Raw genomic sequence first — 19,284 nt, forward strand, 5'->3', positions numbered from 1 at the left:
GTAAAATACAAAAATTACAGAATAAAGCTATGCGTACTATATTGAAATGTAATCGTTATACACCGATAAAATTAATGCTGGAGGTGTTAAACTTAATGAATGTTAAACAAAGATTAATTTTCAAGACCTTAAATATGGTGTTTAAAATAAAAAATCAGACAACTGCTAAATATTTGTGTAATAAGGTACAATATGTGAGTGAAATTCATTCGTACAACACAAGGAAACATGGAGATTTTTTTATTAGAACTGCAAGAACTGGGTTGTTGAATAGAACAATTTTATATAGGGGGTTGAACATGTTTAATGCATTACCAGATATAATAAAGAATTGTGATAATCATATTAAATTTAAAAGTATGTTAAAGAAATATGTGTTTGAAGTATTTTAGTAACAAAATTTTGTATTCCGTTCTGTTTTGAATGTGTGTATCTTTGTGTCGTGTTGGAACTGACACGGAGCTAGAGGATGTATACACTTGTGAAAATTGTTGATTTTTTTTAGTATTGGCTAATAAATATTATTATTATTATTATTATTATTATTATTATTATTATTATTATTATAAAATATTATTATGCATTTATTAAAAATAAATATGCATTTATAAAAAATAAAAATGCATTTGTAATGCATGCATAAAAAAATGCATTTATAAAAAATAAAAAGAAGACTAAAAGAAACCAATGAAACAGTTTAACGATTACGACATGTTTCATGGCAATAATATTTCAACTAAAAAGATCTAATCGGGAAAGGTTCCGATTCGTATAAAAAGGTTTCCCCGAGACTGCTTGGGAATTATGTTTTTAGCGGTTACTTTTTATTATGTACTTTGGCTTTATAATCCGAACTATATACGTTAAACCGAATTTTGTTCGAATTAAAGAGTTTTGTTCGGACCATCGAAACGGGCATTCATCGGGCCGGATTAGTGGATATACGAATTAAAGTGAGTTCGGATTAAAGAGTCTATACTGTATTTTGATGAGATCTATCAATGATTAAAGTCTTAATCATAAAATGTGAATCACCCTGTATATAATTATTCTCACCCACCTGGCAGGTAAAATGTCCCACCCAAAGTGCCTCAAGAATATTTTTTTCAAAAAAAATTTTGCGTCTAAAAATTTAAGGGTCGCTTAAGCCCTGCAACCCTTCAGCCAGGTCTGCATTTTCGTAATCAGATATCACTAGACGTTTTAAACAATTTTTCACAGTGCCTCAAATACCTACCCAAAAATGTCTACCAGCTTTTGGGCTATTTAATAATGTTGGCATTATCGACAATAAAATAAACAATGATTTTGTTTTCTCGACAGAAAAAACCAGAACTGACTCCAGTTGCGATTCTTGCTGGTAGATTATTGGCACGCCGATTGTTTGGTAATAGTACTCTGAACATGGACTATGATAATGTAGCCACAACAGTATTCAGTCCTTTAGAATATGGAGCTGTTGGTAAGAAATTTTAATATTCTCTAATATTAGTGTATTTTCTTATTTTTTTCTAATTATTACTAAGAAGTTCTTAGCTAAACTTTAGAAATGTGAATATAAAAAAAAACTCGTAGTTTCTTTGCTTCTTTTTTATTTTAATCTTGAATAAGACCGAAAAAAAAAATTAATGCCATAAGTTCAGAATGGAGTTACTTATAAGAAAACACTATATTATATAATATATTATAACCAATACAAGTAAAAAAAAAGTTTTGATATAACAAAAAACATTCAAACATTGTTCTTTGATGATCGTAAACATTATAAAATGCCAAATAAAAGGAAACATAAATTTAACCGTCATCAGTCATTTAGAGCCATCACTACAGGCCGTCCCGAAATTCATGCAACAAAATTTGGTCACAGATTCTTAAGACAAATTTAGGGGACCCGTATTTGTTATTTTTGCCAAGTGACCCCCTCTTTCGGAGTTACAGCCCCCTGAAGTCCGCCCCTAAGAATAATCTTTTTTTTATATCTCAGAACCCTGTTGTACGAGAATCACTAAATTTGGTACACAGGAGTTTTATGACATGTGGAATCTGATGGTGCTACGTTTTTTGGCGGGAAACCCCCTTAAGACAATTTTTCGTGGGCCCCCTCATCTTTGGAGCCAAAAAAATTTGGTCGCATATTTAAATTTCTTAAAAATTATCAGTCCACTAGAAAGCCATTAAATTTAGAAACTTTTTGTCTCTTTATACTTTTTTCATAAAACGCAATGTTTTCGAGAAAAATGTCAAAATGTGATCGAATACATATCGTGATTCTCCATTTTCCTCAAAAACATTGCGTCTTTCTAGCCAACTAATAATTTAAAAAAAAATCAAATTTGCGACCAAAATTTATTTGATTCTAAAGACAAGGGGGGCCACGAAAGTGTCTTAAGGGGGTTTCTCGTCAAAAAGCGTAGCACTGTGAGATTCCACATGTCATAAAACTCCTGTGTACCAAGTTTAGTGATTCTCATACAACATGGTTTTGAGGTATAAAAAAGACTTCTTAGGGGCAGATTTCAGGGGGCTGTACCTCCGAAAGAGGGGGCCAGTTGGCAAAAAGAAAAAATAGGTTTCCCCTGAATTTGTCTTAAGAATCTATGACCAAATTTTGTTGCATGAATTTCCAGACACCCTGTGTAATTAGTGATATTCCTAATTCTATTCGATATCAGGGTTCATAAACAGAAGTCAAGATTTAAATTAATAAAAATCAACGGAGTAATAAAAAAGCTTCGAGTACTCAGTTCTTTGTAAAATTAAATTGTTCCATATTTATTCTGTAGACAAGCTACTTGTATTTAATAAATGACCCCGCACCATTCTTATGAAAAATTGGATCCCGGTCAAATTCATTGAAACTTCAGAATATTGTTGTTCTTGATGTGCTGATCAAAAGCCCCAATGTGCACGAGATCCAAAAACTCATAGTTTTCGAGATAGAGAGCGTCAAGGTTACGGTAACTAGCTATTTTCGCCGTTCCCGTAGACACGGTGTCGAGGATTAATTCTCTCTTTCCCCTCTTTCTAAGAGATTTTTCAAACGTACACTACTACTTTTGGCCCCGGAAATGGAAAGAGCAAGTATTTTTGTTGCATTTGGGAAACTGCTTTTGACCCGCTTATATACCCGGTGTCCCATTTTAAAAAATACACGTGAATATCTCTTAAGTTAAGGGCTTAATGAAAAAATTTTTCAAATAAAAGTTGTAGGGTTTTGAGGGGGACTTCTAATAGTGACCTTAACTATGACCTTCAAGGTCAAGTAGATTTTTTCAAATGGAAACATATTTTTGACACCAGGAAAGCTAAAGAGTAGAAAATTTTACGTCCGACTATGAGCTTGACCATGACCTTGAAGGTAATTTGAAGGTCATTTTAGTTTTTGTTGCAAAATTCTACTTTTGAGACCAGAAATGAGAAGAGCGGGCCATTTCGCGTCCATCTATGACATTGACCTTGACCTTGAACTTCACGGTCATTTCAAGGTCAAGTTAATTTTTCAAATAGAAACCGGTATATTTCAGACCAAAATAGAAAGTGCGGAGAATTTTGCTTCTGGATATAACCTTGATCATGACCTTAAGTTTCAAAAGTCATTTGAAGGTCATTCAAGTATATTGCATGCAAAACTTTAATCTTGTTCATATTTTTCTTTTTGATATGTGGGGCTTGCCATAATTTTCCAGAATACCCATTAACCCTTTGCGGCATGCATTTTTTAATCAAATGTTTTTGAACTCAGACTAGCTCAGAATTTAGTAATAGTTAAATCCGATATGGCGGATCCAATATGTCGAATACTCGGCTCGACCTTGAGTTTTAACGTGGGTTGAAGCATTTTCAAAGTGTTAATCCATATGAATATTACAAATGTTTACCAAAAATTGGTCGGCCATATTGGATTTGAATATTTTCAAATTCTGACTTCATATTTGGTATCAGTGCCCTTGAAAACCCCCGAGTACACTATTCAGCAAGACGGGCATAAATTTTGCAACAAAAAAACAAATGACCTTCAAATGACTTTGAAGGTCATGATCAAGGTCAGTCGGATGTAAAATTGTTTGCTCTTTTCATTTCTGGTGTCAAAAATATGTTTCCATTTGAAAAAGTCAACTTGACCTTGAAATTACCTTCCCCCTCAAAACCTTACAACTTTTATTTGAAAAATTTTTCATGAAGCCCTTAACTTAAGAGATATTCATGTGTATTTTTTAAAATGGGACACCCGGTATACAAGAGTACAAAAGCAGTTTCCCGAATGCAACAAAAATACTTGCTCTTTCCATTTCGGGGTCAAAAGTAATAGTGTACGTTTGAAAAATCTCTTAGAGGGGAAAGAGAGAATTAACCCTCGACACCGTGTTTACGAGAACGGCAAATATAGCTAATTACCGTAACTTTTACGCTCTCTATCTCGAAAACTATGGGTTTTTGGACCTCATGCCCATTGGAGTTTTTGATCAGCACATCAAGAACAACATTATTCTGAAGTTTCAATGAATTTGACCGGGATCCAATTTCCATATGAATGGTGCGGTGTCCTTTATTGTATCTTTATTTTAATTATTATTGTTACTATTGTTTGTTAAATTAATATATGTTGTTTGTAGGTTTGAGTGAAGAAAAGGCGACTGAAAGATACGGCCCTGACAGTATTGAAGTGTACCACGCATATTATAAACCCACGGAGTTTTTCATTCCACAAAAGAACATTTCCCATTGCTATCTCAAGGTAGTAGCTCTAAGAGAGGGTGATCAGAAGGTTATAGGAATGCATTTTATTGGCCCACAAGCTGGGGAAGTAATTCAGGGATTTGCTGCTGCCATCAAGTAAGTTGCTTTCCAAAATGGTATATTGAAAATTTTTAAAAAGTATTAATTTGTATTGTCGGAAATTAACCCTTGCACCAAAAGGATCAGTTGAAGTTACTTTTTATTAAATTATTTTTGCTTAACCAATAAGGAAAGCAGATAGTTATGCAGTGCCTTCATATTTACACCGGAGGGAATGGTTAACACAAAATTCCCTAAAGACAGAGGATATTCCAGAGGAGTACATATTACATTTCTTTACAAACATTGAACTTTAATGTGCAAAATTTGTTTATTTTAAAAACTTTTTTACATTTTTACATGCAAAATAATCATACTCCTTTAAAGATATTTTGAATTTTTATCCCATTCTACATATATTGAATAGTATTTTTTTATTAAATAAGGTTGTCCTTTTAAAAATATAGGTTCTGTCGTACTTTACTTTCATTCAGAGATAATGAAAATATTGTTAATAAAATACAAAATGTTTCACCGTTTTATTAATTTGTTTTTCAATATTTAAATATAAATTATAGTTTAATTAATTTACAATACAATGCTAACATAACACAGTTTTTTACTCAACCAACCAAAATTATATTAATCAAATTTATTGATGTTCAAAATGGCCACCTTCGTTTTCCAAACAAAATTTCCTCTTCATATTGTAACCTGAGGGGTTATTCGTTCATTTATGTATCTACCGTTAAAACCAGTATCATAATGATATTAACTTATAAAAGAGTCTACTATTTAATTCTCGAAAGGGTGTTTATAATTACCATTACACTTTAATTAATACATGGGAACTTAGAAATGTTGTACGTTCAGAGAATGAATACCAGACACTTACCATATGTTGCTCAGGTACAAGGTAATCCAGTGGTTGGTTGGTTACACTTAAGTTGGAAGAACAAGAAAGAAACACCAAATCTTCCAGGAATGGTTTTAATAACAATAAAAAAAACAAAACAAACAAACGAAATAACGACACAACGGGCCCAAACAACATTATTAATTAATTTATTGATACGCGACAACGTACCGAGATTCAGGGAATGCGCGATCCATAGTAAAATTTGGAATGACTTTATCCATTATTAAATTAACCCGAGACTAAAACTAAGTAGACTGCTCAATGTGGAACCCAAGGAAAAACTGCCTGTTTTTCGGAGATCTCTCCTGAATTCGACACCTCGCTTTTACACGCCCATTTCTTGGGTCCAGAAGTTTATGTTCTTATCTTATTGGTGAGCTCCTGAATATCGGGTCGCTTTGGTATAACTATACTATGTTAATAATTACCTTGGAAAATCCGCCTAAAAACGATCTATTTGATCTATTATTATTTTTCTAACAATTTCTAACAACTTATTCTTGGAATACCCTAATATATTCCTACTTTCTTTGGAATGCATTTCGTGCGTTATTTGAAATATCAATTTTTCTCTTCATACCAGATGCTCAACACGTGGCCCCAACAATCTAAGGGAACTCGTTAAAAAATACTGTTAAATTTCATGAAGCCTTCTCCGAAGGTCGGCCTTGTGACAATAAATTAGTGTTGACTGAAATATTTTACTTTTTGGCCCATCCATTCTGAGAACTAATAAATAAATTACCATGTGTCCCGGCTTTTGTTACAATATCAGGCACTCAAAAAGGTGTTCAAGTTCATTTGGTGTTATAATATTTATTTTATCTTCAATTGCTGCTTCCAGCAGTGTGTGGAAAGGATTTTTTTTAAATCTTATTTTTGATATAGTCAAACAGATAAAAATGTAAAGGTGAGAGATCAGAACTTCGAGCAGATCACGAACTAGTAATCAATCTATCACCATAAAATTCCTGACGATATCTTTCTGAAGATAATTTCTACTGCAGTGTGTTGTGGCTCTGTCTTGTTGAAAATACAAATGCTGTAATTCATCATCATCCATTAATTCCAAGGGTTGTAATATGTTATAAGTTTCATTTTCCATCTATTATTATCCGGCTTGAAACTGCTACCCAGATACCTATCTTCTGAGTACGTAACGATGTTTCAATAGAATGATGAGGATTTTCTGCAGTTCAGGTTCTATAATTCTGACTATGTATTTACATAACCAGTTAAATGTACCCATGCCTCATTGGAATAAAACGTCAGGTCTAAGAAATTCTCATCATTTAAATGTTCATTAAACCGTCGACAATATCGTTGTTGATGGTTGTGATCAGGACATAATTCTTACACAACAGAAACCTAATAGGAATGTATATGCAGCTGTTTCATTATTGCCTTGCGACAAGTCCCAACCGATACACCTACGAACATATTATCAATATTATGTATAATTATTATGTTGATTATATGAAAATAATTCTTAAGAAATACAGTATATACTCTTTAATCCGAACTAATTAAAACACAGGCTTAAGGAGATAAGTTCGAATTACTGATATTTTCGGATTACAGGATTATATAGATACAAATTAATTGTTGATATGTAAATATGTTTATGTACATACATATAATATGAATTAGATTTTATGTGTTACTGAGAAGGCAAGTTTCTTAGGACTTCGCACCATTTGTTGTTGAATATCTTCAACATTTTCTGTTGACATGCCCTTACAAATGCAATGTTTTTCCTAATATCTTTTAATAAGAATTAATTTGTGGTTTTTAAACACATCATATACGATAGCATCAGGACAGGCTTCAACAATTTGTTCCATGGAGGAATGTAAATGGTAAGAGACCAACTTCCATCTGCGTTCCGTGTATCACTGTGAAAATGTGCCATCAAAATAATGCGCCTTATTTTGGGGTAAACAGCATTTATACACAAATCTGAAAGAAATAAGATAATCTAACAAATGAACATAATCTTAAAATATTTGTTTAAATTACGAAAAAAAAACGTCGAATTTTTGGAGTTCTGAAAACAACAATTTCTTTTTTAGACAAAGATTATTTGTAGATAAGCACAGAAATACTGGTAAATACTACTAAATTGTACAAACAATAGGCATAAAAACCCGAAAAATTACGAACGCCTCTGGATTGACATTTCATCTAGGTCCCTGGTTGGTGACTTTTCCTTGATAATTTGTAAAACACCAACTTAAAAAAACCAAATTTACTGTCAACAAATTTAGTTACGAGGGACTCCGGTATTTATGAAGGTACTATAGAAAACACATGCATAAAAACATGAAAAATTACGAATGTCTATGGATTGACATTTAATTTAGGATGCTAGTGTGATTTTTTCCTGGTAATTTCTGAAACCAATTTAAGGAAATCAAATTTACAGAGCCCCAAAGCAAATCTGATCACGTGGGTCTTGGGCAATTATGAAGGCACTGTATGACTTCAAAAAAATAAAATGTTTATGTCAAACTAGTAATAGACATCTGACAGTTATACAAATTGATATTTATCATAGCAGTGAAGTAAGTAACACAGAAGCCTTTATAAAAATTCATCTGATTTGACAGATGTGATTGATATTTAAATATTTCTTTACTTTTTTGGTGAGATTTTTTGTAAATAAAACGTCCTGAAAAATATTAAGGGCAACATTTGACTCATTATTTTAGCGCAGTTTGTTTTTTATTAACTTTTTTCTCCAATGGTGGATAAACAAGAAAAATATATTCATGTTTGTTAGTTGAATTATAAATATTTCACAATGAGGGCAACTATTTAAACTGTATTTTTAAATTTTTCTTAAATATTTTATACCTATTTTATTATGTGAGAAATTATATTTTATATACTTTTCAGATGCAACTTAACAGTTAACATATTAATGAACACTGTGGGAATTCATCCAACAATCGCTGAAGAATTTACAAGAATAAATGTCACTAAACGATCGGGCAAAGATCCCAATCCTGCCTCATGCTGCAGTTAAGTAGTCAAGGACACAATCACACGAATTACTCTTTGTTACTTAATACTAATTTTTGTTTTTCCACATAATTTATAAGTATTTAAAATAGGGGTCCTTTCACCTCAAAGATATTATTCATTGCTAAAAAAATAAGATGCCCATAAAATTTTCTATGTAGCTTGTAGATTTACAAAAAATTTAGTTTATGTCTGTTCTGTTAAATTATAAAGTTGTTGGCTATTTATCGTACGCACTGTCTTAAATATGTACCAGTGAGTTGAGGAGTCAAAATACATGAAGTATATTTTAGATAGTCTATGTGTTTTAATACCAAACCAAACAAATATCCTGTTCCTATACAGGGCGTTTTTAAATGAAGTAGCAAAAATGGTATCAGTGAATGTAGAGCAAAAAAATAAGAGGATTGAAGTAAAAATACCTTATATCAAAGTAGCACCCCTGAGGCGATATCTCTTACAAGAGGGGATTGAAACTCACATTTTATTTTATTTTTTTCTGTAACATGGGAAATGCTAGAGACACAAAACTTGGTATGAGCAATCTATTAATAAAGAGACAACTTTCCAATATTTTTTCGATCATTGGCGTATTTTATAAAGGAGTGTAACAGTCAACCCCATTGCAATATTTTATTAGAAATTTTTTATATGAATCAAATTATTTAAATATATTTATTGGGAAGACATTTATTGCGAAACTTTTTTACCTCTTGTAATTTTTCGATAAAACTAGTTTTCTAGTAAAAAATTAGATGCGTCATCATTCACTGAAGGGGTAATTGCGGAAATTTGTAAAAATAAAGTAGACGGATGTCATAACAAATAAATTGTTATTGATCATATTAATAAATTGACACTTTCTGTCAATAAGCTGGTAATTTAATAATATTAAGAATAATTTGCTATTAATTAATGAAAAATGTTTGATAATTTATGACTATAGAACATGTATTAGGTAAAGTTATTTATCGGAAATAAAATTTAATACGAACGTAAAATAAGAAATGCAAAATTTAAAGAATATTCTCGAAATAATTTCCATTTTGCTGCAAGCATAACCTAATACGTCTGTTGAAGTTATAACGCACTCGCACAAACAGTTCTTGGTTATTGCGAAGGTCATCTGCTGCCTGAAATATTCTTAAGCGTAGTTCTAAGGAGGCAACAGGAGTGACATAAACAATACTTTTTATGTGTCGCCACAAAAAGAAATCCATAGGCGTTAGGTCAGGTGAACGTGCAGGCCAACAAACAAGGGCATCACGACCAATCCAACAAATCGGGTAATTTAAATTTAACCATTCTCTAGTGGCAAGAGTACTATGTGCAGGCGCCCCATCGTGCGTATACTACATCACCTGACGTGTAGCAAGGGCTACATCCTCGAGTAATGTTGGAAGATTTTCATTAAAAAATATAAGATACTCGGCCGCTCCAAGCACTTGTGGAGGAATAAAACGACCTACTAGAGTATTTCCTACAATTCCCATCCAAACGTTTAAATTAAATTATGTTGACATCTTAAAACAAATATTTCATGAGTATTTTCTTCCAACCATGAATGAACATTATGAAGGTTTACTGCACCTACTCTAAGAAAATGGGCTTCATCGGTGAAAAGTATATTCATTAGGAAAGTTAAGTCATACCTGGAAATATTAATGTACCATTGACAAAAATCCACGCGGTTAGGTAAATCAGGGTCATTCAATTCTTGCACGGGTTGATGGTGAAAAGAGTATAAAAGATTTCCATGAACTACATTCTGTGCCTGTACCTGTATTATGCTTGTACCACAGTCTTGTTCTAGATGTTCCAGTATAGCTTCCTTAGTTTCAACAGTTCGGACATTACGCTTTCTTCCGGCACCCTCACGATTGGGCTGAATTTTACCAGTTTTACGAAGCCTTCTTTCCACCGAGGCCAATGTTTGTCTATGAGGAATCGGTCGGTTTGGTTATCTTTGGTGGCACATCTTACTGCAGCGTTACAATTTTTTCTGGATTCGAAAAACGTATTCGTCATTGGTATAAATATTATTTGCCAAATTATTCTGATAATAAATTAATCAATTGGTACTAATTATTGGTTGACATAAAGTGTCAATTTATTAATATGATAAATAACAATTTATTTGTTATGACATCCACCTACTTTATTTTTACCAATTTTCGCAATTATCCCTTCAGTGAACGATGACACATCTAATTCTAAAGTATCGGTTTCATTGAAAAATTACCAGAGGTAAAAAAGTTGTGCAATAAATCAGTCCTCCCAATAAATATTTTTAAATAAATAATTTGCTTCATATAAAAAATTTCTTATAAAATATTGCAATGGGGTTGACTGTTTCACTCCTTTATACAATATGCCAATGATCGAACAAATATTGAAAAGTTGTCTCTATTAGTAGGATGCTCATACCAAGTTTTGTGTCTCTAGCATTCCTCATGTTAAAGAAAAAAATTAAAATGTGAATTTCAATCCCCTCCTTTAAGAGGGTATTTCGCCTCAGGGGTGCAACTTTCATACAAGGTATTTTTACTTCAATCTTATTTTTGGCTCTACATTCACTGATACCATTTTTGCTACTTCATTTAAAAACACTGTATATTAAATGCACTGAAGCAAATGACGGAATATAAGAGAATTAGAGCTGGAACGCTCATTATTCATTTTGGATGTGCTGGCATGGACGGCACAACTCATTAAGTGTGCTGCAAGACTGCTGACAATTGCTCAACTAAATGCTTGCCTATTGCTTTTCGGAGCTGTGGCTATGCTGAATGTGAATTAGGTGGCTCATACAAAAAATGTTTTGACAAGTAACAATCCTGTTTATTACATTTACATGATGATTTGCTTGTTTGCATGTGTTTAGTCGTTGCTCTTTGCATTTTTACAATATAAATGGCAACAAAAAATGTGTTTATTTTTGTTCCTACTTCTTAGACATTAGTAAATGAAGGGATTTACTTGAGATTCTATTAGTAATTTCTAGTGGAGCAGTCGAATATCAGGTACTCGGGTGTTCAATGCCAGCTCAAATATATTAATGGCGAAATTAACGATCAGCTCCTTCACTGTGAGTTGTTCATTCATGGCTCAAGATTATGTACCGGAACGTTCATACTAGTCGTTCATGAGTGACCCATCACTAAAGAGAATACAATTTTTTGCAATTTCAGCATATTATTCTTGGCGAAACAAAAAAATCTTGATCTGAAAAACATTGGAATTAGAGGACTTCTGAGACTGCAAAAACCTTGGTGCAACTTCTAATTTCAATAAAACTTAATTTTGTAGCAAATATATTGGGGAGAGCACAAAATATTTTTCTCAATACAACTATTTTTACAAAATAAAAAATAAAGACAAGTATAACCATAACCAACGACGCTTCTTGGGAAAACATTCCTTTCTTATAGTGATTTCCATTGGGGAAAACTGGGGCTGCACTCGGGCAGCACTGACACTCCACTGGTTGTATGAGAAATATGCTCTGGTGCAATCTCGATGGAATGACAATTTTTACGTGGGTTTCTGACATTATAGGTTATGTTTATGTTTTGATTTTTATTCAGTCAAAATAATAGTTCACCAGTTGAGGTTTTTCAAAGAAGGTATAGTTACAATGAACCAAGAATTAAATTTGAAATTTAAAATAAACGACGAGGAAGTTACATTGTGTATTCCTGTAGACGAAACGGATCACTTATTTAAGTTTGTAGATGACATTTTCAATTAATCCTTCCACTTTTGGCAGTTGTTTGCGTATAACTGGTATAACATACATTTTATCATCATCACCAGGGAGATCAGGGAGATGTAGTCTCCATGACACAGAAGATCCACTTCTTATTTATGGAAGGGCGAAATGGGCGGTGACTATTAGACGCCTTCATTATAGCCATCTTTCTCTATCGCACGAATTTCTATGACTTACTTTATCGCTCTCACGTAAGGGCAGAAGGACCATCGGTACTTTCCGACCCTGTATGTACATTTGGTTGCCTAATTTAAGTACAGTATTTATGTTTACCCATAAAGTTAAGAAATCTACCTTATTTAAATGATCCATACTGTAATATATATTTAACTTTCTAAATATAAAGCAAAAGCATAAACATACCAGAACCCCATTTGTTTAAAGGAATAAAAAAATATTTTATGAAATACAATAACAATTTATTATATATACTAAAAATGGTTTATTACAACGGAAAGAACATATTTAATATACTTACTACTTACGTACTTATCTAAATTATTCTCAGTATAATATACTACGTATTACCAATTTTCTTATATTTGCATAACTTAACAAATTCATAAGATTGTTCCAACAGCTGCAGGCCATTTTCAAATTGTCGGAACTCAAAATGAAGTTATTTCACGGCCAGAGACTAACGATAAAGAATATAATTATGTCCAAAACATGCAATTTTTATTTAATAATTAATATAATTAACTGATTGAAATAACAATTTTACTATCTACTAATATCTAGATATTAAATTGTATCAGCTTATATATCAACAAATCCGATAAAAAGTATTATTTCACTTCAAAAAGTTAGTACTCATTATTATTAAGATGAAATGTATATTTTAAAAGATCACAACAATCAACTGCGGAAATTGACAATTCACAAACTACCCGCAACCGCAACTGTTGGAACAAACCTTATATTTTCCTTATATGTGATCTTGCATACAAATCTTATAAAATAAATATTATGTTTTAGGTGTGTACCCTCTTGCAATATACAAAACATTTTTTATAAAGCTTTGGATATATTATAATTTATTTTTAAATATTTTCGTTTCATGAAAACATCTAGCTTGTTTCCACAGTATACTCTCTTTTTGTTCCCATTTCCTTTCACCCTTCCCTGTAATGATGTTATTAATACCATTGAAATAATTAAATATAACTAATTTTATGAACCCCACAATAACAGACTTTTTTACAGATGCAGAATGTTCACAATAAACAAAATTAAAATTTACATTTGCATTTACAGTGGCCACTATGCATCTTAATATTCTTTTTTGTGCAGGCCTAACGGATAAAATATATTTTGCAATATTGTACGTTTTTATTAACTTTGCAATAAGTTCCAAATTGCAATATTTCAAACGCTTTATATTTTTGTTGCCATATTCTTCAAATGTAATTAAAGAATCCAAACCGTCAGGTTCATTTTGTAGTGCCAGGACATTGCACTTGCAAACAATGCAGTCTTTCAGTTTTGTCTTGACGTTTACAATATATCCAGCCATATAGGATAGGGCAGCACCCTCTAACGGCCTTGGTGACTGAAAACTTTCAGGCAAATTTTCAAATGCCGGAGTTTCTATGTCATCTAATGAATCTTCAGTTAGACCCTTTTCAATAAAAAATAAATTAATCCGAGTATACAACGAGTATACAACCTTATGGTCTAAATTTATAAACAAAAATCTTACCTTATTACTCACAAATATAATCATACTTCATGTGCATTTTTTATATTGTTTAATATATACCTTTTATTCTATGTTGATAGCATACCTCTGGCTGGATAGTAATACTTGAGAGCCATAATATCTATCTGATATCCCAAAAAATAAAATAAAATATAATATTCTCATTATAATTTTATAATAATAAATAATTTCACCACCACCACATTACCAGTTACCTACTCTTATTTCGCTTTACATGGGTAATGAATTTTTGTAAAGAAACAAGTATAGACCCTTCATCATCTTCACAGTTCGATCCTACCGAGAGCTTTGATACTAAACCATTTAAAAGAAGTGATTTATAAAATGTACCAAACGCTTTACATGTTGGTTTTGTAAATCTTTGACCTCTTTGGCGAATTCTACCAAACAAGTTTTCCACGGGATCTTGATTAAATCGCCTAGTTTTTATTCTACTGAAGCCAAATAGTTTCAATTGCTTTCTTAAAATTTTGAGACCTTTTAAAGTAATTAACCAGTTATTAAAACATGGCATTACTTTCTTCTGTCCATTTTCCACGACATACATACTTTGGAAAACTTGAATAGCTACATTCCAACAACCTTCATGTATGCTACGTTCCTCCATCGATACAGACGTTCTTAGTGGTTTACCCTTCAAGTCTTTTTTTGCTGAACCATTAACACTATCAAAAACATCATCAATAAATTTCACCAAGTCAACAGTTCCACGAGCATCTTCACTTAAAGTTGTTTCACTCCACAGGGATCCTAAAACCAACATTGTAATAATAATTTATTATGATTCTAGTTATTCTATAATACAACATATATAATTTACACACCTTTATTAATAATTAAAAGATTCATTGTTGCAGCAACTGAATGGCTGAACACTTGGGCAGCTACACACACCTTCATCTTTTTTATTTTAGACTTATTAATATGGTATTCTGTGAGACGAGGCAAAGCTCTCAAATCACCGCAGTTGTTATCCAGCGCCCAGGTTTTTTCAATAAATTCCCATTTTGCAACTCTGCTCTGACCATTTTTGTTTGTGAAGTAAATGTCTCTATATAACAAAATGTTCCGAAGTGTTTTCAATAAATGTGGAGGGTCGAAAAGTGGAACTATTTTATTATCGTCAACTTCAAAAATATAATCCTGTGTTCCTGTTCTATTTTGAGTTTCTGTAACTAGTAAATTAATGGCACTCTTATTATTACTTCTCTGATCACAAATAGTAGCAACAACAGTTAGGCCACATTGTTTGGCTTTTCTGATAATATTTACGATGTTTTCTTTAATTTTTGAAGCTTTAACACCTCCATTTACAAAAAAATATGCAACAGGTTGCTTCCAGTTACTAGCTATCCCTCTCAACATATATACCTAAAAAAGGTATTAAGTTCACTTTTTTGATAAATTCAATATTTACATATATTTTTAATAATCACTAAACATTTTTATTGGTAAATGGCTAAATGGCTAAATTAATGTAATTATGTTAAAAATGAAACTTGAAGAAAAAAAATTTTTATATGAAGGTGTATTTTTTCTATAAATGATATAATATAGTTTAATATTTCATTTGTTACTCATTGTAAACTATCAATTTATCAAAACACTATATTAATCAAGAAAGTTAGTAGGTAACTTGTAAAATTTTTATGGGTTCACTGTCGATTTTACGAGCACATTCATTTTCACCAAAATAAATGAAATAAATGAATAACAAATAAAATATTTAACAACACACGCAGAGTAACAGTTTTTACTGACTCCAGAAGGTGACACGACAGATAAGCTCATCTTCATATCTTTCTGTCTGTCAGTAAAAGCCCTCTTACCATGCTAGCAGTGTTATTATACTATTTTATTACTTGTACATGACTAAAATAGCCCTATTTCTCTTCTAACATATTTTAAAATTTTAGGTACATAATTTTTATACACTTCTGAATTTCCAAAAATCAAATATATGTTTATATATGACGTACTTATGGCTGCCTTACCTGAACATGATTTGCAATTTTTTCAAACTTTTCTCCGCCAAAATCTTCAAGGCCATCAACTTCATCCAGAAATTGATTATAATGTAAATTAGGCTCAATTGACATTTCATCAAACATTAGTACACAATACTTATTGTGGGGTTTCATTTTTTTACTAGTTGAACTTAAAACATTAAAAACAGCATCATGAATTCCTGAAGAAATGGGAATTCTTGACAACATTTTTTGTAAAGTTACTCTTGAAGGTAAAATAAACAAAGAGGATAGTAATTTGTATGCTGCGTTACTCTGCCTGTAAAGGGCAAGGGCAAGAATTTTATCTTCAATGTCAAATCTCCTACCTTTAGCCTTTTTGCCAAATGATTCAACCTGTCTTTTGAAAAAGTGAACTGCAGGATGGTTAAATTGTTTGGTCAAATTTTGGAAGCATTTTTCTTTTGACCATTTCTCAATAGTTTGGATTTTACGTTGTAAATCCATTTTCCGTTTGGAGAGCATGGAAGCTTTCTTCTTGTAATATAAAGCTTGCTTATACAGAATTCTGGAGACAGGAGACAGTTGTGAACTCTTATGAACACCAACATTTTTCAACAAACCATGTTCTGAAAAAACAGCAAATAAAAACTAATATTACGTTAACTCATTAATATTCCTTACTGCGTGCTATAGGAGGATTATTTAACCTTATTTGAGAATTTTCAGAAGTCTGACGATACTGAATTGCACCCAATTCATTATTTTCATCACCTAAAATAGAAATACAGCTAAATGAAAATGTGATACTACTGCTTTTTATGAAAATTAAAATACATGAAAGTTGACTACTTAAATTCCGTATTCATGGAAATATACTTACCAAAATGTAGAGAGGTTGAACTGGTTGATAGACCAGCATTATTTGGTGTTGACATAAATATACGGCCATCAGGTTTAACTATATAACCATCCTTATTTGACACTGTAATATGTTCTCAAATTAATACGCAACAGTTTTATAAACTATATATATCTAGAACTTACCAGTAGCAAAAATACCAGTGCTGGTTGAAGGAAGAGAAAAGTCAGATGTAATTGTAAGATCAAATCCTGCAACATAAAGAAAGTGTTAAGTATCGTCTTGAAATGAGTTTTATTTTAATTCCAATAATAAGGGACATTGGTCTGGACCACCCTGTATAACACTTACCCATAACAATATTTTCTGCACTAGCAACAGATTTAGCACTAGTATCATCCCAAGTAGACACTAAAAATGTAAGTATGTTATTAATTTTATCACATAGATCACCTCAAAATTAACATTATTACTGTTGCTCCTTAAATATAATTCACAAGATAAATCAAAATGTACTATTAAATGAGTGAACGCTTATACCTAACCCTAAATTCTTGTATGCCTACACCCTTGTATGGAACTATAGATACAAGACCTACATGTTAATTTTAACTCACTATTTTCAGTATCTTTATTTTATACTTACTTAAAGGGACATGTAATTGAGGGAATGCCATGTTCTTCAGTCGATTGTTGGTAGTGCGATCCTCTTCCATAAAATGTTTATCACACACTCTATAGTTCTTATAAATAACATCAAAGTCCAAGGTTTTAAGTTTTTCATTATTAATAATTCGTAGCCAAGTGAGCATAAGGTCTTTTCCGTATATGGGATGAGGAAAACGGTACCTCGCAGCTCTTTTACTTGGCTGGCAGTTGGGTACTGCACAGCCAGTCCTTCCCATTTTATAAGAAAAAAGCACACAGAACCATAAAAAATATCCAACTAATAAAACAAACACAAATACGAACGTGTGATATATAAAAATCAAGAATATAAATATAGTAAAAACAAGAAAAATAGGCATACACCAACAAGAAGTCGTAAATACGAATACAAACACTTTTTATTTGACAGACAATAAACAAACGTATGACCACAAAATATATAATAGAAGAAAACGGAGCACCAAAGAAAAAGAGAGAAACAGAACCGTAGCGAAACTACCGGCCGTCAGGTTGAACTAAAAAGACCATCTATGGCAGGCAGGCCTTGATGATAAATGACGGGGTCATTTCGCTTTTATTTTACAGGGTGGCTTGTAATAAAGGATTGCAAGTAATATTTCAGTTCCGAGTGCAATAAACAGGAAATGCCCCTAGTCCTAGTTCAGGCCCCACAGGACCAGGAGGACATCCTGAAGGTAACCCGCTGCTGCTCGCTCGTGGTTCGAGTAAAGCTGCAGCGAAAGCAGCGGGTTGCCACACAGTGCCACCGGTGCCAGCGGTTCGGCCACGGCCAGACCCGGTGCACAGCTGAGCCAAAGTGCGTAAAATGTGGCGAAAACCACAGCACGCACGTATGCAAAAAGGCCAAAGACACGCCCGCCAGGTGTGCAAATTGCGCCGGGCCACACCCCGCCAGCTATATGGGGTGCCCTCAGTACCCCAAAGCTAAAAACACAAAAACACAAAACACAGACACACACACGACACAAAACACTACACAAACACACAGACAGCCCCTCCTACCCACCCCAAACACAACCCCAGGACGCACATACGCTGACATGACCAGAAAAACACAAAACACACAAAAACAAAAACACAACACCTCACCACACGCACACACAGACACGACACCCTCCCAACCGGGCGCGGNCGCGCCATTATTCTATGGCTAGAAATTGGCCTCAATGATTTGGGATCGAGGGGGATTATCCCTCTTTATCCTGCCTCATCTCGTGTAGGCCTGGACAGCCTTCGTAGGGGATTATCCCTCTTTATCCTGCCTCATCTCGTGTAGGTCTGGACAGCCTTCGTAGGTGGGGCATCCTTTTGTCCTGGCTGGGCCCCGCGGCTAGGGCCCTTTCTTCTGGCGCTCTTCTTGCTTCGCCGGCTCTGTGTAATCCTGGGGGTGATGTCATGTTTATGGTTGGGTAGGGTAGTGCGGCTATGCAGCCTGGGATGCGCTTTGCTAAGGTGGCCCTTAGGCTAGCGCGGGAAGGGAGAGATAAGGAGGGTATGTTGGTGGTGTGTATGTATGTGTGTGTGTCGTTGTCTTCGTTTCTTGATCCTGGC

General features: G+C 33.1%; 3 protein-coding genes across 6 annotated transcripts in view; 1 reads left to right on the forward strand and 2 right to left on the reverse strand.

Annotated features, from left to right (window-relative positions):
- The window catches only part of LOC108907290 (thioredoxin reductase 1, mitochondrial), a 56,386-nt gene extending 47,371 nt beyond the window's left edge, over positions 1 to 9,015 (forward strand). For all 4 annotated transcript variants that reach the window (XM_018710905.1, XM_018710903.1, XM_018710906.2 and 1 more), the window contains 3 exons: positions 1,324 to 1,462; positions 4,614 to 4,833; positions 8,594 to 9,015. In XM_018710905.1, coding sequence (XP_018566421.1) covers positions 1,324 to 1,462; positions 4,614 to 4,833; positions 8,594 to 8,723 — 489 coding nt within the window. In that variant the 3' untranslated portion in view covers positions 8,724 to 9,015. The remainder of the gene's footprint in view (positions 1 to 1,323; positions 1,463 to 4,613; positions 4,834 to 8,593) is intronic.
- A 3,903-nt stretch (positions 9,016 to 12,918) lies between these two features.
- On the reverse strand, positions 12,919 to 15,125 carry LOC108907288. Its single transcript, XM_018710900.2, has 2 exons — positions 15,039 to 15,125; positions 12,919 to 14,964 (listed from the first exon to the last, which is right to left on the reverse strand). Exons 1-2 carry the CDS (start codon positions 15,112 to 15,114, stop codon positions 14,405 to 14,407), a joined length of 636 nt encoding a protein of 211 aa, XP_018566416.1. The 5' UTR covers positions 15,115 to 15,125; the 3' UTR covers positions 12,919 to 14,404.
- Position 15,126: 1 nt separating this feature from the next.
- Positions 15,127 to 18,108, reverse strand: LOC108907286 (the record flags this gene model as incomplete). Its single annotated transcript, XM_018710896.2, has 7 exons — positions 17,690 to 18,108; positions 17,395 to 17,454; positions 17,229 to 17,294; positions 17,065 to 17,166; positions 16,866 to 16,955; positions 16,209 to 16,810; positions 15,127 to 15,585 (listed from the first exon to the last, which is right to left on the reverse strand). Coding segments are annotated over exons 1-7 (1,761 nt in total), but the record flags the coding sequence as incomplete, so codon positions are not given.
- Between the last annotated feature and the right edge of the window lie 1,176 nt (positions 18,109 to 19,284).

Source organism: Anoplophora glabripennis, unplaced genomic scaffold, assembly GCF_000390285.2.
Source record: "Anoplophora glabripennis isolate ALB-LARVAE unplaced genomic scaffold, Agla_2.0 scaffold190, whole genome shotgun sequence".
NCBI lineage: Eukaryota > Metazoa > Arthropoda > Insecta > Coleoptera > Cerambycidae > Anoplophora > Anoplophora glabripennis.